Source organism: Parasteatoda tepidariorum, chromosome 4 (assembly GCF_982258835.1).
Source record: "Parasteatoda tepidariorum strain Cologne lab strain chromosome 4, Ptep-v5.0, whole genome shotgun sequence".
NCBI lineage: Eukaryota > Metazoa > Arthropoda > Arachnida > Araneae > Theridiidae > Parasteatoda > Parasteatoda tepidariorum.
In genome coordinates, this window is record NC_141758.1 from 60,235,011 (window position 1) to 60,258,377 (window position 23,367).

A 23,367-nucleotide genomic window follows, 5' to 3' on the forward strand; every position below is an offset into this window, starting at 1 on the left:
GTGAAGATTTTCAAAAGAAGTCATAATTCTCAAGAGATTAAATCGCTATTAATAATTTAAAACACAAAAGAAACTTAAAAGCAAGTTTCTCACAATAGAATGATTATGTAATGAGACAGTTAGAACAACTACCATATCCTATAAATAGTATTAAAAGTAAATTTTGATTTAAATTGATAAATCGGAGTGTATATAAAGAGCTATACTTTTGATTGAAAACAAATTTTTGCTAACTAAATGATCAATTGAATAGCAATTCTAAATAAATACTACATTGATTCAAATATATTTAAACTTAAGGTAGTACATTTTCATTTTATAATCTTGAATCATGAACTACCAAAATGCAAACTAACTAATAGTTACAACAGACAATCTATGGCAGATGGCATCCCCTGACAACACACTGAAGTTTAAAATTTGAACAACATGCTTTTGTAGATCTCTGAAAACAGCACTGTATAACAATATAAAAATAAGCCTTATCTTCATGTACTTTCAAAATATGCATGTTATGTGCAGACAAAAAGTCCATTGTTTCTTTTTTGAAAATATGCCTTGTTAAAATAAACAAATAATATTCATATTCCAGAGTTAATTTTATAAAGTGCATAATTAAAAACCACTTTACTTTCTAAGAAATAGTCTTATGCAAGCAGTTTTTTTCCCCTAATGTTAAAATTTTGTCTGCACGTAAATTCAGGGTTGCCACAGAAAAAAATGAACAAAATAGTTGCTTCTAGTAGCCTAAAATTATGAAAATAGTTGCCTAAATAAGAACAAAAAATTTTCAAAAATATGACTAAAATTTTATTAAATGACTTCATTGTAATATACCATGATTCATTCAGCCAAGTTGATGGCCAATATGATAATTTTTAAATAAACGTTCTTTATATAAAAAAATTAGCATATTTGCAGAACATTAAACTCTTAAATGCCAGAATTAATGAAGAAAAATAATTTTTTGCTAAAAAAAAACACTCTTTCTATTAATTTTCCCTTTCACATAATTTTTCCTTTTATCAATAATTGATTTAGCAAATATACATATATTTTTCTAAAATTCGAAATTCCCGCATCATAGTATCATATTAAAAATTGGGTTCTTTAAAATCATGCAGAGTTTCATAGCAATAACTGTTGAAAAGGCGATTGAGAAACAAAATAAATTCACAATGGAATCTGTGCAAATTGAGTGCATTAAAAAGTGATGACTCAAATTTGCAATTGAATATTTTTTAGAAAAAAATTTCACTATGTTCAGAAGCTACCGCGGGCCACAGGTTGTTAACCCAATTTTTGCTTAAAAAAAAAAAAAAACATTGCTAGCAGAGAAAAGTCTCCCAATAGTCTCCTTTTCCTGAAAATAGTTGCTTTTATAGCCTTTTCAGGCAAAAAAAGTAGCCATAGTCGCCTCAGGTCGTAAATAGTTGCAAATAGTCGCATTTCAGTCACCTGTGGCAACCCTGTAAATTGCATATTTTTAATTTGTTCTGAAAATATGGTTTATTTAACTATCCAAAGAAAAATGAGTATCAATCAAGATCCAACAAAAACACATTGATACAATTTTAGATAACAGTGTACTTGATGAGCTTTTGCCCTTTAAAAACTAAAACCTAGCTTAATTTCTAATTAATATGGCTTTTACTAGTGCTTTGAGATCCTTCATGTATCAACTGAGCTTTGCATGTGACACATATTTGTTTTTCTTTGGATGTTGCAGTAGTAATAAGTTTATCACCAGTCCACACTAAAGTTCCCATTGCTTCAAGTAAAAGTAAACTGATTTTGGAATATATTTTTCCAATGAGAAGTATAAGTGCAGCTTGGTGGAATAAAGCATAAATACGATAATTCGGACCATAAAATGGATCTGAAACTGCAGGACAAACCATGTTGTTCAAATTCACTTCTGTTAGCTAAAAAGAAAGACAAATTTGTATGAGAATTATATGCTGAAACAAAACATGGATGTCATGGTTCACAATATTTCAAAAATACTAGAGGAAAATTTTTACATGAATTTGCAAAAAAAAAAATTAAATTTTTATCAAAAGATTCTTTGAATATACAGGAAAAAGAACAGGAAAATCCTGAAATTGCCAAGGAATTTTATTTTGACTTTAAGAAGCAGGGAATAGTCAGAGAAAGTTGCAATTTTTTTAAAATTGTTTTTTTTTACAAAACCTGGAAAATTCATGTCATGCTTGGAAAATAATGACCAGTCTCAGAATTAACAGTAATCAGTTATTAAGATTAGAGTTAAATATTTACTAACATCTATTACAATTATTTACTATAAAAATTTCACATTTTAGTGAAACTTCCCTGTTTCCATTCTCATTCAATGATATTTTTTTGCTCACAAAATCTAATATTGACAATCCAAAAAAAAAAAAAAAAAAAAAAAAAAAAATTAGAGTTTTCTGATGAAAAATTGCATGGTATAGATAAAATATGGTCTGGATTTTTTATAAATTTTCTTAAGTGATGTTTTACCAAGCTTACTTAAGCACACTTTTTCATCTCCCTATTAGGTGCTTACCTAATATATGAACAACTACTATTACAACTTTGTTAAATCTTTCCCAATGATTATCCAAATTTGGAATGAAACTCAATTTAAGATCTTGGGAATTTGCTTTGCAAATTTATTGCAGAGGCAGTTTTGTCACGCGTGTTTGGTTACTCAGTCATTTATGGCTTTTCATTGCTATGATCAATTTAACCAAGTGAATCTGGACTAAAAATTTTCAAATCACAATGTAAAAGAACATATTTTGATTGGTCAAGCAGTTAGGCCACAAGGGATCCTTATGTAAGGGGACTTGCTAAATGATCTATAATTCCATTAATAGATAACAAAAAATATAATTACCATTCCTAAGATTTGAAGAGGTAAAAAATGGTATAAAAACACAAGTCCTAGAGTCAAGGCAGCCCAACTCATATCTGCTAATGGTTCCAAAGAGTAAACTCCTAGGGATTATAAGTATGTCAATAATAGGCAAAGTGAACACAAGAAGAAATATTTTAATTACACTGTTCAATGCAATAGATTAATACAATGATGCTTATTGAAATCAAAAATTTAGTTAAATATAAAAATATATAATTTTAATAAAAATAAGCTAGATAATGCAAATGAAACAAAAATATTTGATTTTATTCCCATGAAACACGAAAGAAAATAAATGTTACAAGTATGGGCATTTGGTAACGATCTACAAAGGAATTTTAATGTCATGAGTTTGTTCTTGGAATATTTTGTTAAAAGTACTAGTTAGAGTTGCTATTTTAACCACAACCTTTAGAGCATATTTTTACCAGTTTTTAAAATTAGTTTAACTTACAGAACAATTTTTATTTATTTATATTGTTAATGTTTTTTAAAAAAAAAAAAAAAAAAAACTTATGTTTCAAGATAGTCATGAATTATTATGAGGACAAAGAAAAAACTAAAACATTATTAATAATGAATTTCAAATGAATAAATTTAGGATTATATACTGGTTTGATAAATAAAAAGCCAAATCTATCAGAAAATAGCTCAAAAATAATTTCTTACATAAAAACTTATTACTTTTTGATTTTTAATTTACCATTCCCCCTCCCCAAAAAATCCTATGTTAAGACAAGATAAAAAGAACTATTTCATTTTTTTCTATTAGTAAAAAGAAGTATTTTTTACAAAAATATTCAGTAATTTAAGTTACATTACTCTTCTGTCATTTCAGAAAATGTCATTACTTATTGAACTTTCAAAAGGACCATCTCTAAATGCTGAACCACAATTTGATATTTTGTTTAAAACTATAATTTGATTTTATCTTTTTTTAATCAGAACTCAATATTTTTAATTTAAGGATGCTTTCTGAAGGCTCTGTCGTCATAAGAAATGATGCTTTATAACAAATAATATGCTATTTTCATTATTTCTGTGAGTTTGCATTAGTTACTCATAACTGTTAGGACAACTTTAGCCTATCTATAGAAAACGACCTCAATGCATATTCTGAAAATGGTGCAAAACATCAATATGGAGAAAAGCTACAGTTTAGTAAAAATGAAAAGCATTCGAGTACTTACTTTTTAATAGCTAAAAACTTACTCAAAGCTGAATTATCAAAATCATTGCCCTATGGCAATAGTATAAGAAAATCAATTTGCAAATTACTCTTCCGTTAACCTTTTAAAAAATTTTGTGATTATCGAATTGCTAGTTGAACTAAAATCATTTTAAATAAATGGTCAAGAAAGTTCAATTGAAATTCTTTGAATAAGTAATCTGCATCATATAACATTTTATTTCTTCTTCTAAAAGGCATAAATATGTGAATGAACACCAACACACATTTAAAATTTTCCTGTATACAAAAAGTTAATTAATAAATTTTTTTTTCTACTTTTCATATTATTCAAGAGTTCTAAAAATTTGGAATCAACAAAGCAGGTAGAATACAGTACTTCTTTTTGTAATAGAAAAATAAATAAATTAATAAACAAATTGCAAGATTAAAATTATTGAGATAAAAGGGAGATATTGGGCCCAAGTAAATTTAGCTGTTTTTTTGTATTATATTTATTATTTAATAATTTTTCACTGAGTTATTAATTAAATTATTTCTTAATTTGTTCCTTTTTTTTAAACTTTTAAGGCAACAGCTATTTCTTTAAAAAAAAAATAAACTAATAAATAAAATAGCTGAATTTATTTATGTTGGTGAGATGGAAAAGTACCAAATTGTTATTCAAGTCTTATGATGGAAACTGCGAATCTGCCGAAAAGTGCCTCGGGTGAGTGCTGCATAGTCAAAAATAAGTGTTTTTTTTAAAAAAACTTTCAAGATAACTACTTCAAATCAAAATAAGACATTAGTGTGGAAAGGTTAAAATACCATAGCCAGCCATAAACGTATTTTACCATTATTTTCTGATGTACTTCAACTTTATCAGCTGCATTAGTTACCATTTTTTAAAAATATAGAAATTTAGCTCAGCGATTCTTTTTATAATGTTAATTTCTTTATATTAAGTAAGGAAACTCTTCATGCACCTTTAAATGTAACATACAGCTTATAGAAGTAAGTCTAAAAAACAATATTAAAACAATTAAACACTTTTTAACGATTCAATATAGAGTCAAATAAAAATCTTCATTTTTAATCAAAATTAACAACGTTGTGAAGTGGAGGTGGAAACTAGCGCATCTAAAAGAAGTATATTTCCTTCTTAAATTTCCTAACCTAACTCTATACACAACCCAAGCCCCCACTTCACAAAGGTACATTTAAATAAAATGAATGCTAAATACACCTCGACTCAAAAAATATACATACATAATTAAACAAAAATTATGTCTGAGTAACATAAGAAAGAAGCAAATGCAAATAAAATTGATCAGAGAATAAACAAAGATTTTCAATGTCATTGATAAAACTATTGGCTAAAAATAGCAATTTGCTCAATTAACAGAAAGATAATGGCATTGCAATCAGGGTTGGTAAAAATCATATTTAAAAAAAAAAAAAGATTATTTAAAAATTTAAGTCATATTTTTTTTATTTTATCATTTTTTTTACACATATCAATCAAAGCTCTAATAAATTATATTTATACTATTTAAAAACTATATAACTATAGTCAAAATTATTGTGTCAAATGGTTAAAACTATTATGTAATTATTACAGCAAACATAATAATGGTCATTTTTATTTAAGCTCAATACTTTAACGAATTTGTAAAAACTAAGTCCCAATTTGTCAGCTATTTATCAATAGATTAATAAATTAATTTAGATCAGGAAAACATCATTTTGAATTACTTTCGGTAGAACTCTTTTTCCTTAACAACATATTTCCTTAACAATATATAATAATTTCTAAAACATTTATATTTAAATAAATATAAAGCTAAATTGTTATCATCAAAATAAGTTTATTAAATAGCAAATTATTTTACATATGCAAATGAAAATTTAGTCTTTATTTTTGGGTCTACTTTGAACATCAAACTATAAATTACATACATCACATTTGATCATTATTTCTCTGAATAATATTTCTCTGATATATATTATTCAAGTATATATTCCAGGACAATATGTCTGGAATTTTCTGGACATTCATATCAATAAAATCAGACTTTTAAAAGATAACTTTACGAATATATTTAAAAATTATCCAAATAAAAATGTTTTGGACTTAAAAAAAATAAATTTCAATAAAAAAATAAGTTGATTAAAATCACTGATTTTTTTTTAATAAAAAATAAGTGATTTAGATTATTAGGTAAACCTGAGCATGAACAAGGTGGTCTGATGAAATTAGATGTGAATTGGAAGGTAATGACAAAAAAATAAATTATTTTTTTTGATAAATTTGAAAAAGACCTCCATTCAGCAGTAAATTAATAATGGGTTAAAGATAATGATAAATAAATAAAGAGAAAAAATAAAACATATCATAAATCTATCAATAACCATTATTTTTTGAAATTCATAACTTTTCTTTTCTGAATGTAATTTTCGGAGAAGCTACTTAAAAATATCTAAATACTAAAATGCTTTTTGATCAAAATAAATGCAAAAAAATAATAAACAAATTAAATAAATAAAAATTAAAGTAAAAGCAAATTTTTTTGTGAAGATCATTTCATATTTAATAAAATTTATTTAGAAAAAAAATTTAAATTTTCACCAAATGCATGAAATGCTTAGTTTCAGACAAATAAATTGAGTATTCTGCAAGTTTCACCTACATTTTTATTACAGATAAGTTATAGTTAATAAGCAATCATTTTATGAAAAGCATCCAATTTAATGACAATTAACAGCCAATTTGATGAAAAGAAGTTGCTTTGGTTAAATTAATTCAGGTTGGAAAATGTGTATTCAATTGTAATTTAATTAACTAGTAACATTCAAAAGCAACAAAATCATTTAAAAATTCTATTTTCATGTTTTACCCAGTAGTAATAAAAATGATTCAAATCAAGTGGTAAAAATGATTTTACTTTTATTTAGAATTTATTAAAACTTTATAAAACAATGAAATGCAATTCATAAAAATATGGCTAAATGTAATTTTAATACAGATGAGAATTGATAAAAAAACAAACAAAACAAATTATGCAATATATAAGTGCTACTAGATTCAAGAAAAAAAAATCTTAAATCTATACAAGTACCTGATATTCCAGTTCTGAGCAAATAAAAAGGTGTAATCAGAATTAAAAAATGTTGAATCCAATATATCTCTAATTCCAATGGTCGCTGCAAAACAAAGCCATATTTAAACAAATGACTTCAGCTTGTAATGGAAATTAATCATGAAATAGGAATTATAAAATGAATTAGAGAAAATAAAGAACAAAACATAACTCTCATTTTTTTTCATTAAAGTACAAGTTGGGTACTTTAGTACAAGTGGGATTTCAAAATAAAATTGTGCTTGAAAAAAGTGAAGATTCTTTTGAATAATTCATTTCTATCAGATAAGGCTTGAAAGAAATCCTTTGATTATTAATTTTATTTCGTTAACAAACAGGATTGTATTGACAAGAATGCATATTAGTGACCTCCTTGCAATGGTTGAACATAAAACTAATAAAATAGATAAAATGCACTTAGCTTACTTTTCGAGTATTTAGAACAGGAAAAAGAATCGCCAAAACTGCTCCATAGAGGCAATGATTTTGGATTCTGAACAAGAATGTGACAGTTTTGGATGTAGGAGGGGCAGCAAGAAGAAATATCTGTAAAAATTAAAATTATATCAACAGAATCTGATAATGTATTTTTCTGTAACAAGTCAACATTTTTAAGTCTTTCATTGCAATGCAAAGTAGAATAAGATCCACTTGTTCATTGACAATACATTTAAACTCAAATATTATTTCCATGATATATAATAAAGAGGTAGTGAACCTTTAAAACCTTAAAAATGAACTAAATTTTTGATATTTTATCATGCATATTGAAGCTTGAAACCTAATTAACTTTCAGTTAAACAAAATTATTCAGACATCTTATGCTCAAATTTACATTAAAAAATATTGCAAATTTATTAAAATATTATTTAATGCAATTACTCATATCAATAAAATGTCTCTAGCACAAAATTGTTTTTTCAAAATTTTGATTTTAAAATATTTTGGCTATAAATCAGGTCAACAACAAATAATACAGGTGGATCCTAGATTAATTATTCAATAATATTTTAAATGAATTCAGTAATCAAAATTTAAACTGTAATTATTTTTTACAAAAAGAGAATTTTTTTTTTTATCTAAGCACATATTTTTTAAAATTATTTTAAGGAGCATTTGTTCTAAACCTTACTTGTGACAAACTTTTAGAGTTCAATTTATTTTTAAAGATTTGTAGCTCAATGGACTTTTTTAAATAAGTGTAATTGAAAGTATATTTCAATTAATGTCTTTATTTAATTAATATCTTAATCATTTTTTAATATAGCCTTTCGAAATTTTATACATTAAGTACATTATATTTATATAGCTTTAACACAAAAAATGAGGCATTGAAAATAAGCTATTATTTTAAATGTCCACAGTCGTCTCCTTAAATTACATCTAGTAAAAAAACAAACTTCACCCAGAGGGCAAAGACAAGAAAAGTAACACAATCAAAACTTTTATATAACAAAAATTAGTAAATTTCATGAAAAAAAAACAAAAAAAAAATTCATCATAGATATTTAAATTGGTACGATATTTTTCAGCATACTAATTATAATTTTGAGCTTTTATAATGCAATGAAATTGAGACAGGGTTGACTTGATGACTCTTCCTTGAAAAATGTGATAATTTTAAAATTCAATATCTCAAGAATAACACGATCAATTTCAACATAATCAAACAAATTGCATTCTTTAAAATTATGTACAATACTATATACTTTATAATTCAAAATTTTTCGAACTATCAATAAATAAAATAATAATAAATATTTACTGAAGTTATTTTTTGGATGGAATTATCTTTGGATAAACGAATGTTACAATTGTGTGCAAAAATTTTCAATTTGCTTAAAAAGTTTAATACGGTAAAATACGAAAAAAGTAAAATTAAGATTAAGGAGCCTCTTTGGACTAAGGCAGGGATGGGCAAACTACGGCTCGAGGGCCAACTGTGGCTCGCCGGAAGGTTTTATCCAGCCCGCATATAGAGTTTTAACTTGCCAATCTATGGCAAATATACTTTGTTTAAAGCTATTGCTGCTCTTTCTTTTGTAACAAAGTACTGGTGACCTTTTTACTTTCTCTATTTTTGTTCAACAAAACATAAATTGATGGAAATAGTTAGCACGGACAGCTTCAATTGCTAAAATGTCAAAAGCAGAAGTTCTTTATACAATAGCCGCAGATTGGCTCCAATTAGCGTTTGCCTTTCTCGAGGAGCAAACTTGTGGAATCTAATACAGGTGAATTGTACTTCACATGTGGCAGTCAGCACACTTTAAGCTGCAATGAGCGGACAATCTAACAATCATCTGAAGCAGATGTTTCTAAATATGCCAAAGTTTGAGTTTTACGAATCATTAACAAAAGCTAGTTTCCAAAATCTAATATTTCATGCCCAGGAAATCAGTGATATGCTTGCTTAATCTTATATATGTGAACAAGAGTTTTCAACTATGAACCTTAGAAAAAATCATTTCAGAAGTAGACTAACAGGCAAGTATTTAGCCTTGTTCCTTAAAATAAGCACATCTCACTTCGAACCTTAATATAAGGAACTTTTAGAAATGAAATAGCAATTTCATTCATCTCACTAAATATTTAAATTAAAACTTGTATTTAATTATTTTTTTTTAATTTTGAAGTTTTTACTTGGCCTACCAAACATTTTTTCTCTCGATTTTTTGCCCTCGACCGAAAAAGTTTGCCCACCCCTGGACTAAGGTGTCTTATAAACTTTGGATCAAGACTGTGGCTACCCCTTACATTTTGGAAGACAGAAATCCGAATCTGTCAACAAAATATATATATATATATATTTACTTAGAGAAGGTACGTTTTCGTGTCTGCTTTCATAGTTTAAAACATTATTTGCACTTATTACTTAGCATATTTGAGGTCAACTTCTCAAACCATAAAGATTGAGCCATAGAACATGATCAAAAGTTATTCTGGATGGTCCTCTTTTGTGCACTGTACATCAATAATACATTTCAACTGGAAGATTTTTTTAGCAATTAGTTAAGTAGTATAAAAGTCACCTAATCTATAAGATAAATACTAGCACAAGTAATCATAGTGTAATCAAAAAATTTATAGACCAAATCTAAAGCTTTTACAGCTTAACGTACATACTATAAATTTGTAATCTACATTTGTGAAATCTAAAATGTCACCTCCGCATCGTTTAGAGATATTTCATTTTGAAGTTAAATAAAGCAATTTCTAAATTTTAATGCAATAGGATGCAATTTAAAGCAATTTCTAATATTTTCATACTTAAATGAAAAATGTATGATGACCCAGCCACCTAATACACATCTTTTACAGTAAAATTTTTTTCAAACAACTGGTTTTGTCATCTTCTGGTTTATTGTAACAATTTCTGACAATATATTTTTTATGCAATTTAGCACTATTTGATTCATGAAGTGAATTAAACTTGTGAGTTTTGATAAAAACATTGCCTAGTCCCATCACAATTTAGTCCATTAGCATTTGCACGTGAACCCACATTAAACATATTAACCATTAACCAGAACCCACATTAACCATTGTTTAAGATGGTTTTGAAAGTCAGAGGTAGTAATTCTTTCATGTGTTGTATTTATGCTGGTCACTATAAATAACCAGGGTTCGTGATTTTTTTGATTTTTTTTAAAAAAAATCAAAAAAATCGGATTATTTTGATTTAAATCGGATTTTTTTTATTTAAATCAGATTTTTTTGATTTTTATTTAAATACACTATAAGAGCTTTAATTTATGATCAAAAAAACTTTATAAATGTTTAATCAAAATTAAATTAATATTAAAACTATATTATAACAATATTTTAGAAGCTCTAACTTACTAAAATAATTTTTCATTATAATGCATAGCGACCATTTTGATACAAAGGCATGATTGAAATTAAAAGACAAGATAAAATAGATAATTTAAAGAATACTACTTTAACTAATAACACAAAGTTTCAATTAGCACAGTATAATTTTAATTTAAAATTGTGATCTCTTCTTTTTCTCATGATTTATAAAATGGCAAAATAAATGCAACAGATTGTGTTTATAAATGTTGTTATTCATCAAAAAATAAATATTCAATCTATATATTTTTATGTTAAAATATTCATTTTTAATCCTTTATCAAAATACATAAGTTAAGCTAAAAAACATTTTTAAAAAAATCTATGTACTCATTGGAATTTTTTTTCACAAAAGAAAATCTTATAATTTCAAAGATACCGTAAACATATTATGAGAAGAAAAATAAAAACCAGTTAATAACCCTACTGCTTCAAATAGACTTTGATAGGGAAGAATGACACTATATCAGAAAAAAAATATCTGAACTCAGCTTTTTCTTTTCTTTCTATTTTTGGCATATTAAGGTAATTTCTTTTTAATATAACCTCAAGCTTTAGAAATATAGAAATTTCCATCAATAAACTATGATGTAGATTTGAATTTCATGCTTTTTTAATCAAAAGGTAGAATTTTAATTAACATTTGCTTTCTGAAAAAAAAAGCATGTTTATTTACTTTCTACAGCTATGCAAGTCTATATTAAGACAGCATTAAATATTTACTTTAATCTGTACTTTCAATGTTAAGAATCAAAAGATTTTTAAACATGTAATTTTAAATGTGTTTAACACACTCCAAGAAAGAAAGTAATTTCGTTAACTAAAATTAATTAATGCAGCAATTTATTTAAAATAAATTTTAAAACTGAGAAAAGAAAATAATAAAAGTATCAATAATTTAAAGCACTGTTTTTTAACTTTTAAAATCAATATAATATATATATAAAACTCAGTTGATTTAAATCAATGATTTTTAAAAAAAAAATCATTTGATTTTAATCATGATTTAAATGGTGATTTAAATCAAGCTGATTTAAATCAACGAACCCTGTAAATAACAAAAAAGTTTTTGCAAAAGTTGGAAAAAAATACTAACATTATTAAAAATTATAAGCCTAAGAGCATAATTGTAAAATGAATTTAAATTCTTAAATTTTTATCTCACGTTCCATATGGATCAAACTAACACAATTTGCACACATTTTATTCAGTAAAACAAATAAATTTCAATGACCAAAATGAAACTTTTTTTTAAAGAACCAGTAAGTTTTCTTAAAAATTCTAAACTGAGAAAGATTCTAAAATAATATACATTTTCTGTATAATTCTGTGAATATACATGCCAAGATTTGAAACATCGTAAAGGAATTTAATCCTGCGATGCAGATGAGATTATTGATGAGATATAGATTGTCTCATTTATATATATTTTTTCTGACACTCTTTCATTTCAAGCAAAAATATATTTCGGTATTTTTAACTTTAAAAAACAGTTTAATAATTACTAAAAAATCTGTTGGATTAACGGAACTATTTTTCTCAAAAATATAAAAACCAAAAGAAGTAGTTTAAAAAAAAAAAAAAAATTCTTTCATATTAAAAACTTTATCAATAATTGTTTTGTAAATTAAAGAAATTTCAAAGATAAATAATTGCAGGTAGATCTAAATAGCTGCAAGTTTGAAAAATTATTGCTTGGAAGTATTACAAAGATTTTATCTTTAATGCAGAAAAAGATACTGGTGTTTCATTCTGTATTTCATTACTATCAAGGGTCCTTTAGAAGAAATTTGGGTCCGTTAACGATCTTTCACAAAATATCTTTTCATAAAAACGGACCCCTCAGAAAATATCTTTTCACAAAAACGGATTCTTCACAAAATAATTTATCTTTTAATCGGACCCTTCACAAATTTGTTTATCTTCATTTTTGTTTTGTTAATAGAATAAACCCTTCTGGGGGGGGGGAGAGGGAGGAAAAGAAAGACATTTTGAGACAAACTAAGTTTCCCTAAGTTTAAATTCCAAATGTAGTATTCTAAGAAAATATTTCTACTTTTACAAACATCGTGTGCGCATTTTTATTAATATTAAATCATATTTTTTTGTAAATAATTAATTGATCAATTTATATTTATTCATAAAATTAATTAATAGATTATGTAAATAAAAATTAATTTCTGGCAATTTTTTAAATAAAATAGTATAAATTTAAGAATTGTTTAAGTTTACTTAATGCGCAACACATTAAAAGTGATACATCACTAAGTTGTGTTATTTAGAATATGTCAATTGAAATTATTAAAAATGTGAGTGATTTTGTTTTCATTATTCGTCCAAAATGAATATTCTGTGTTGAGCAATATAGGCTAAATACCAAATATTTGTATATTGCATCTCTATTTTAGTAGCAGAAATTGAGCAGAATCTTGTATCTATTTACAATTTAAAAACTTCTTGAAAAGGTTTTTAGCAATTTTTGCAATAGACCCTATTTGCACAAATTCACAATAGCAGGATCCTGGTTGAAAGAACGTGGCCTAACGCTTATTTTATATTCACAAATTATGAATAGTTTTTTCACAATTTTACAAAATGTCTGGACAGACCCCTGACTATAAATGATTTTAATTTTACTTTCATTTTTAAAAACTGTTAATACATTTATAAAGCTTACTTGTATAGTAGTAATGACATGGCATGGATTTAAAATATATATCATGGTTCTTGATGAAAATTTGAAACCTATTTCGATTCCAAACACTAAACACATCAGCACTAAAAGTAATCTTTTCCCTCCTCTATCTTCTCGAAATACTTTTGGAACTGGAGGCAGAGTACATCTCTTAAGCCCATAATAAAGACCAAAGAATCCAATGGCACAAGCAATTAAAGTTTCCCATACACGGCGGTACAAAGACAAAAAATTAGTGCACTCAGGTCCACCATTTCCTTGAATACTGTGATTAACTCCTTGGTAGGACCAGTAACCAACATCAGCTAACTTCCAACTCATATTACCTGTAAGAATATAAAGAGGTTTTCAGATAAAACATTTTTAAACAAGAAACTGAAAAATAATAAAAATAATTTAAAAAGAAAAATCAATAAACAAATTTAGTTTTCTAGCACTAAACAAATTTACAGAGTGTTTTTACTCAATTCCAGGAAAAAAATAAAAATCCAAATCATGCTTTATTTATAACATGCGATTTTTTATCAGACAAGTCTCAATATTAGATTTTATTATAGACAATATTAGATTTTGTGAACAAAGAAATATCATTAAATGAGGATACAAGCATGGAAGTTTTACTAAAATGTGAAATTTTTACAACAACTAATTGCAACAGATGTTAGAGTTATTTAACTTAAATAACTGATTACTGCTACTCACAATCCTGAGATTGGTTATTTTTTTAGGTATAATGAAGGAATTTTTCAAACTTTTTAAAAAATTTTCCTGATTATTTCCTGTTTTTAGGAGGCAAAATAAAATTTCATTTTTTGAAATTCATTCGAAGAAATTATGAAATTGTTATAGTGCACCAAATTTTAACTACATTCTGTAGTTACACGGAAGAAAAAAAACAAGAAAGAGTCACATGAAGCAAATAAAATTAAGAAAATAAAAAAAATAAAAGGGTACTGCAAGATCATGAAATCTTTATTTATATGAAAAAAATATATCTTCAATGGGTGTTGTTATATGTAAAACTATAAATTCAGCTAAAAAAAAAAATATGCAGCTTTGACAAATTTAGGTTCATTAATAACACAATATTGCATTTCCAAGGATCGAATACAATTTCAGAGACTATTATGTCAAATCTCTAAACCTTAAAATAAATAAAAAACAGTGAAATTAAAAACTGCTCAACTCAAAATGTATAAAAACAATGTAAAATTAAAAATCACAGTATCTTTGATATTTTAGAAAGAAAAACAAAACAATAAATGTGTTAGAAATCCACTAATTTTAAAAGTATTTAATATTGAGTAATTATTAATTATGAAAATAAATTTCATTAAACAAACACAGCTTTCTACAACTGTTTTTCTTTTGAATTTGAAATAGCTTAAAAAGTATTTATTTTAGTTCAAGAATCATTACATTTCATAACACTAACCAAGCACAACTAGCTTTGCTTTTTTTTTTCCTTCTTAAATTTCTGCTTTTAAAAAAAAATTTCCATTTCCTCATCTTAAAATTTTGGTTGCTTCATCATTTATTATTAACTAATTCTACCTAGTCACCAAATATTGCAACACTACTTCGAGACTCTTCATAAGTTTGTTTCTTTTAGAATTAAGAATGCACTTTGTCCCTTTTTATAGAATTATTATTTTTTTTAAATTTTATATTTGGAAAAAATAAATAGTTAGTACATTAAGAAATGAATACTACATGCAGCTAAAAATTTTACCATGAAAAAACAATATATATATGTTTTTTTTTTTAAATTATAAGCAATCAAGTTCATTTTGAAATTAGCTTGTTCAAAGTAATATCATAGGAGAATAAAGTTATGAATATTAAGTAATTCAAAAATTGCGAACTTTAAAAAAGAAAAGAAAGAAAATTGAGGTACATGCAAATTATAAGTTACTAAAATTCAAATAATTGCAGAGTAACTGACATTTGATGAACAATCGAGGCATATTTTGGTAAAACTTCTGGATATTTTTAAAAACAAACAAAAAAGACACTCAGTTGCAAAATGCTGACCTCGTAAATGCATCGGGAAGCACGTATGCTGACACCAATCAAAGGATAAAAGAAAAGTAAATTCAATTAAAGAAAAACCCTTTTTCGAATCAAAACAGATTTTATTTTCTTTCAAATTCTTTTATTAATGAATAATTTTTCATATTTTAATAGAAGAAAGCACTTTGAAGCTGGGTTGGCATTTTCTACAGAAGAAACCCATTTCACCTAGGACATTGAAAGAAATTGGAAAAAACCTGAAGAAACTGGACAAAAGTGAAGATACTAAAAGTAGTCAATACTATTGCTTAGTAATATTTGCAGAAAGGTTTAAATTTAATATCAATTTAATTTAAAATTAATTTAGTACCAGATAGTTAAAAGTTTTAAACATTTTTAAGAAAACTATTTTTAAATAAGAGAGCATACTAAGAAAAGCCCAAATTTAGTTTAAATTTATTTCAAAATTAATATAGTATCAGAAAGTAAAGTTTTAGATATCTGTTTTTTTTTAAAAAAACAAACAAACAAATAATTATTTTCAATATAATTTATTTTAGTTTCAAACAGAATTTTAAAACCATGAACCTTGATTAACAAAAATCTAGTAATCTAGTAAATAATAGGAAGTCTCTATTTTAGGGACATAAAAATTCCCTTAAAATCAAAATTTTTAATGCATACAAATTTAATTATTTTGTTAAATACCTAAATACAATCTGAAACGTAAAAGTAATTGATTTAGTAAAAAAAAGAAAGAAAAAAAAAAAACACAGAACACAATAATTTTTTTTCGATAAATTAACGATTCCAAGACATCCATTTTTCTCCTTTTATCCTTCATGACTTTCTAAGAAAACTTTCCGTCTCTCAGTATGATGATGAATTTGAAGATTCAGAATCTCCATCATTACTAGATTCCACTATTTCAGTGATTGATATTGTCACAGATAAAAATCACCATATTGCATATCATTTTCTTTTCTTCACAAAAGAAAAATGACTATTATCCCACATTCTTATTCTAAGAGGTTCCTTTAAGGCCCTTAAAGGAAGGTTTCATTCAAATCGTTATTCACGGATGCTGTTAAATCCCAGTTCTACTGTATTTTAAGTTTTTTTTTTTATAGGTTTCACTAAGATCATTTATGTGAAGTATTGAATAACAGTTATTTCAAATTCTTATAAAATTCATTAATTTTTCTTCATTAATCTTATTTCTTTCTTATTTGCTTATTTAAAAATGATGTATTAAAAAGCTTTACTTAGAAATCAATACTAATATTTAAACTAAATTGCTATAATAAACTGCTAAAATTATTTTTTTTTAATATTTGACTTTTTTTTTGGAAAAAGAATTTCTTTCATTTTGGTTGGAATGAATTTATTTCTTCTCTGTAGATTTACTCATTAAAAAATAAACTTTCCATCCCCGATTTGAAGAATATTAGAAAATTTACAAGGCAACTGAAATACTTTCACATTGTGTGAAGAGCCTTAACAATCTTCAGAGAAACTGCAACCTGCAGAAGAAATATTGTCAACCCTACAAGAATAACCCAACCCTTCTAAGAATACAGCAAAACTCTTAATGCATAATGATTAAAGAACGCTACTCACCTAATTTAAGAGGTAGAGACAATCAACAAGACATATGGACAGAGATTAAGTAGAACACCTCAAAGATTTTTTAATTCTTTATTTAACTTTCCAAATTTAATTCTAGTAAATTTCAGCAGTAAAAGTTCTAGTCCCAGTTACGGCTATTTTGACCTAAGCAAAAGAAAAACTAACATCAAAATATAAATTTACAAAGCACTGTGTGAAAACTAACTTAAAAAAATGTAAAGAAATTTTTTAAAGTGAAATGGTAAAAAAATAAAATATTTTACTTAATAAGAAAACAATTATACTTATATGATCAATAAGACAACAATTAAACACCATACAATCAATTCATAGATGTTCCTGTTAAAAAGGGTCATAGAACACAACTGGATGAGTAAAAATTACCATACATTATACTGAGTAAGCAAAAATCACCATATATTATTATGGATAAGCAAAAATTCTCATATATCAAAAAATATATTACCCAACATGACCGTGTCATGAAATTTTCATTTCAAAACATATACTGAAAAATACAAATCATGCAAATTTTGATTAAAATTGACAAGTGGATTAACAGTACCAAAATGGGAAGGGGGATAAAGAAAATCAATTATGTTTAAAAGATCAAAATGCTATAAAATTTAATTAACCCAAATTTGAAAAAGAAAGTTAACTATTTTTTTGTCACCAGAGTCAAACTTATGATTTGGCGGAAAAAAAATTACTCTTACTTCAGAGCATAAAAAAATAGGGGTTATTAATAAAGAGCATACACTAGCCAGTTTTACTCAATGCATCTAATAATAACACTTCTTTGTTAATAATAATGCTGTGCAATAAAAAAATCAATGCTAATTTGTGAGAAACTACTTATGAGTTATGCAAAACAATTTCAATAATGGTTATCCCTCTTTTACTTCCTTCTGATTTGTGCTTAAGTAAAAGTGAAGTAGATTTAATGTTGTAACCGTCATTTTTCATTTGGACAATATTAAATTAATGCATTCAATTGTTTTTATTGCATTTAAAAAAGATGCATGGATAAGTAACGATTCTATCACAACATTTAAAGGGAGTTTCTTAGTCAAACAATAAAAGAAAAAATGACATTACAAAAAATAAGCAGTCACATTACCCTTGCTGTACATGGCATTTTTCGTTTTCATTAAAAAAAATCATTTAAGAGTCTCATCTGGTCTTACCAAATCAATCATTTCTCAGACATTTCATATTTTGCTATCAGGATTCAGTTTTGGGAAGTTGGAATTTAGTTGAGTTGCTGACTTTATGAAGAATCTATTTTGAGAATGAGACTTTGTTAACTAAAAGAATTTATCTATTTTTAAATGGATCTTAGCAGAATTAATCAAGCTATTATAATTCCTTGCTATGTTGTTTCAGAAAACCGCTACCTAACACAATCTTCAATCTTTTTGAAAATATTACAATTTTCCTTTTTATCTGTTAAAGTTAATCTAAGGATTAAGTAATATAAATTACTTCCTATTGGATATAATTATATTTCTATTGTATATCCCAAACTTACAATACATTTCAATAAGGCAAATAAGAATTTTTAAATATTTTTTATTAAAAAATACAGTATACTCTCATTATCTCAAAGTTAAGGGGACACTGAAAAAATTTCAAGATAGTGAGCTTTCGAGATAATAAGTTCTGAACCAAATATGTTCTAAAAAGTAAAAAAAGATAAATACTTAAATAGTAATCTAAAACGCAGAGTCTTGGAACATCAAAATAAGTATTAATAAAGATATTTATATAATAGTTGACAATAAGTCTAAATGCAGCATTTTTAAAACCAGTAAAAAAAATAATTATGCATCAAATATAAAAGAATTCGTTTACAATAAACTTACATTAATAGAATTAATTTAAAAAAAACTCTACTATTGTGGCTTGACAACATAGTTTTCAAATTTTCTATTCGAAAAATAGCTGCCAAGTCATCGTTTTCCATGTTCTCAGAAAATGTTTTAATGTGTGGCCAGCATTTTTTCTAGGACACTGTAAAGCTAAGTTGTGATACGTGGTTATTTTTCCGAAAAAAATTTCATTTTTTACTTCGAAAAGTATTCGAAATAACAAAGTTCTGACAAGAAACTCTTCAACACAGGAATTCAAATTAATATTAGGTGGATATGTAATGCTAAGGGAAAAAGTATATATACTATATATTTTTAAACTTAACATGCTTTTTGAGATAATGAGAGTAAACGGCAATAAGTAATAGATAAAAGAAATTTATAACTATCGAAAGACTCTCTACTAGACATTATACAATATCAAGATCCTAATGTTCAAAACTATGATTTATGCAAGGAGAAATAACTAAATATAAATTACTACACAGTGTTTGCTATGGGAACAGATATAAAGTGCTGTCACCTTTTTGTAGTTGAGTAAATGAGTTAACATACATTTTATCTATGATTTTAAAGATAAATTTATAAATTAGATTGATCATTGTTAAGTGCTATAATCAAAATACAATAATTTAAGTTACGTGCATTTGAAAGTTTAGTACAGTTTTTGTCACATTGACATTGCATGCAATGTGGACATATACAATTGCTAAAAAGACATACGAAAACTGAGGAGGCAATGTATGGATTAAATAGTTTTTAAGTGTTAGAAATAGCCATATGAAAACTACAGTAAAAAATTAAGTGCAAATTTTAAAAAAAGATCCATACGTACCTAATTCTTCTTGTTTTTTTGACATACTGTTGATAAATAATTATTATTCATAAAACTGTGATTACTTAAGCTAATACTAAGCATAACACTAATTTTTAATTCATGTTACTTTCAGTTTGTAACTTGATCAGGCCCTTTATCATTTTACCCAATCAAGGCATGCAATGAAGCAGCTTGGTAGTCTTTAAAAAGAAACTAACAAGCACATCTGGAAGCAAAATTATTCTTTCAAGGTACAACATAATTAGTATACATTTTAGTGACTGAAAAAGTATCTTAAAGATTTGCCAAACCTTAGAGTGTCTGCTATTTACCTGTAATAGTATATGCTTCAAACAACTAGACAGAACTTTCATAAAATAAAAACTTTTTGTATTAGGCTTTGGAAAATAATGAGCATAATTATTCTTTCTTCTTTATAAGTATAAATAGAGCCAATAAATTAATCAATGAATTTACTTTAAATGAGAGAATAATTTAAATTGATTTTTTTCTTGTTTTTTTTTTTTTTTACAATTTATATCAAATGTATCATTTTTAAAATTATATAGAGTGCTTATAAAGAAAAACAATGAATATCTTGTAATTTAAGCTAAGTAACTAAAAAATAAAAAAGAACAATGAATATCAAAATAAAATAAATTTAATGCATTATTCATTACTAAATAAGAATCTATATCATAGAATTGATTTCATTGAAGCCAAAAATTTAATTTACTAAAGGAAATAAATTTAAAAAAAAATCATACAAGCTAATGTGTAAGAAAAAGCAAAGATACTCACTATTAATAACATTATGTTGAAATAAATAATTTAAAAAAAATATGATAGAAAATGAGAATAAAAAAAATAGCAATAATTTTAATAAAAAAGGAAAACTTATAATTTTTTTTATAAATTAATTTTCAATATACTGTACTTGTACATTTACATTATTTTTACACGAAAAAGTATTATGTAATATTAACTATTTTAACAAAATTTTTATGATATAGTAGAGGTAAAAAATGTCTATTTAAGCAAGGGATTACAGAGCAATTGTATTAAATGTTTTTGATTAAGAAATAAGAGGTGTGAATTGAGGAAATTGAATTAAAACACCACATCATTTAAAATCCTAATTGGTAATTAAATTTTGAGCATTTTTATTATTATATCATAAAAATCAATTTATCATAAAAATAATAAGGTACTTAGCAATTTCAGAGAGGGGGCATAAAAGTTGCCATATCATTATTGGCATCACGGATACTTAATAAAATGTACTAAGAGCTACTAATATACTAATACAGTTGTCTAACATAGGGCTATGTTAAAAAATTCTTTTATGGCCCCATAAAATGGATAAGTACCATCAATAGCATAATTATTATAACTATACTACACAAATAATAAAATAGATTGTGTTTCATTAGACTGCACAAATCAAAAATATCTATAAGAAACTATAAAATATTTTTTAAGAAAAAAATATTATTTTGTTAATAAAATTAAGAATTGCCATCATTTTACATGAATGCATTTTGATATTTTGTTAATTGTAACAAAATGAATGATTATTTAGATTTAAAAAAAATAATCAGCTGTACTTGGAAAAAAAAAAAACTAAAATTAGGAATACATAATGTGTGACACAAAGGGAATTAATTTCATTCGTCAAAACTATATAAATGATAATCTTAGATTACATATCATGTCCAAATTGAAAACAGTTTTAATCTCTTTTGAATTTTTTATATTCTTAAAAAGGTTACGAATTAAATAAGAGTCCCTCAAATAGTTATTTTTTTGCTTATGAACAGCTGTATTGAGAATGCAATTTGAGAAGCCTTGTAACTACATGCAAAGAAGCAACTACATGTAAAGATAAATAAAAATTAAAAAAAAAATATCTATAATTATCACGTGGAAATCGGAAAATGAATAAAAAATTATATAATTACAACACATTATATTAAATAAAATAACATTGCTGGACAATAGTAGAAACGAATGACTTTTATAAACTAAAACAATCGTTTTAGAGCATAGAATATAATTAGTTTCATGCAAAACTTTTTTAAATTTCAGGTAATTTACATGGTTTCTTATGTCTTTTATTAAGCTTGCAAAACATTTTATGAAACTTATTAACACAGCATGAAAATAATGAGATAAATTTATAAAATACGAGTAAGAATCAGTGAAACCTTAATAAATAGATAAATTAGTCAAATTGACATCCACCTTCTTGCTGACTAGGACATTTCAGATGTGCTGTATACATCGATTTAAGAACGAGCTTATAGCTTGTTACTGTCTGTAGAATGCTTAAAGGGGGTCATTCTAACTGTACTCGATTCGCACAAGCGCGATCAGTTTGTACACATTCTTTATTTCAATTTTTTATCTTAGTTTCTAGTTTCTGTAAAATCCAGGCTTGCCAGGATGAAAGGTTTTGTTGTTGTAGTTCATTTACGTCGCCCTAGAGCTGCACAATGGGCTACTGGCGACAGTTTGGGAAACATCCCTGAGGATGATCCGAAGACATTAAGGGAGGCCACTGTGACCTATCAAAGATTTATGTTTGTCGATTCGTTCGTTTGTTGACGCCATCTGGGGAGAGGCCGGTTTCATGCCTTTGACCCTTCTCCCTTCCCTCTCCTCCTCTTTTCAGTTGTACTATGATATTTCCCTTTTCTTAATATATTTCCTTTTTATTTAATAAAAATATTTCTAAAAATTTCCGTGATACTTTTCTTTAGAACTATGTTTAATGTAGTTTTCAGTTCCATATAGTTTTGCAACTGAAAAGATTTTAATCTATATGAAAATCAAGAGAGAGACTAATGTACTTCCTTCCTCTATGACTCTCCACACGCTAATGGGGAAAGCATGCGAAGTGTTGCCATAGGTAGAGAGTTTTACTCTACGCCACCTGCAGCCCATTTCGATCGCCAATCTCAACGCACGAATACGCAATCTGGGGAGAAGACCGGCGGTTCCGTGACATGACCCTTCCCGTTCTTCCTCTCAATTGTATAGGAATGTACTACGATATTTTCCCCTTTCTTAATATTTTTCGTATTTAATTGTCACAAATATTTTTTAAAATTTCCACGACGCTTTCTTTTTGAATGTTGTGTTCAATGTAGTTTTCTGTACCATACAGTTCTAACTTAAAAGTTTTTAATCTATTTAAAAATCAAGAAAGAAACTAACGTACGATACTTCCTTCTCCTATGTCTCTCCCAGGGATTACAATAGGGGATGT

The 23,367-nt window shown here is 25.9% G+C and overlaps 1 protein-coding gene across 6 annotated transcripts; it reads right to left on the minus strand.

The window, feature by feature from the left end:
• Window positions 1-270: 270 nt before the first annotated feature.
• Window positions 271-22,459, minus strand: LOC107443303 (transmembrane protein 164). Of its 6 annotated transcripts, none has more exons than XM_016057123.4 (8): window positions 22,304-22,441; window positions 18,596-18,689; window positions 17,400-17,552; window positions 13,749-14,092; window positions 7,643-7,762; window positions 7,196-7,280; window positions 2,885-2,985; window positions 271-1,925 (listed from the first exon to the last, which is right to left on the minus strand). In XM_016057123.4, the coding sequence occupies exons 4-8, from the start codon at window positions 14,085-14,087 to the stop codon at window positions 1,635-1,637; spliced, it is 936 nt and encodes a 311-aa protein (XP_015912609.1). In that variant the 5' UTR covers window positions 14,088-14,092; window positions 17,400-17,552; window positions 18,596-18,689; window positions 22,304-22,441; the 3' UTR covers window positions 271-1,634. The 6 variants fall into 6 exon arrangements, with proteins under 6 accessions (XP_015912609.1, XP_015912611.1, XP_042908296.1 ...); XM_016057125.4 differs by lacking the exon at window positions 22,304-22,441 and adding an exon at window positions 22,194-22,239; XM_043052362.3 differs by lacking the exon at window positions 22,304-22,441 and adding an exon at window positions 20,115-20,446.
• Window positions 22,460-23,367: the final 908 nt, after the last annotated feature.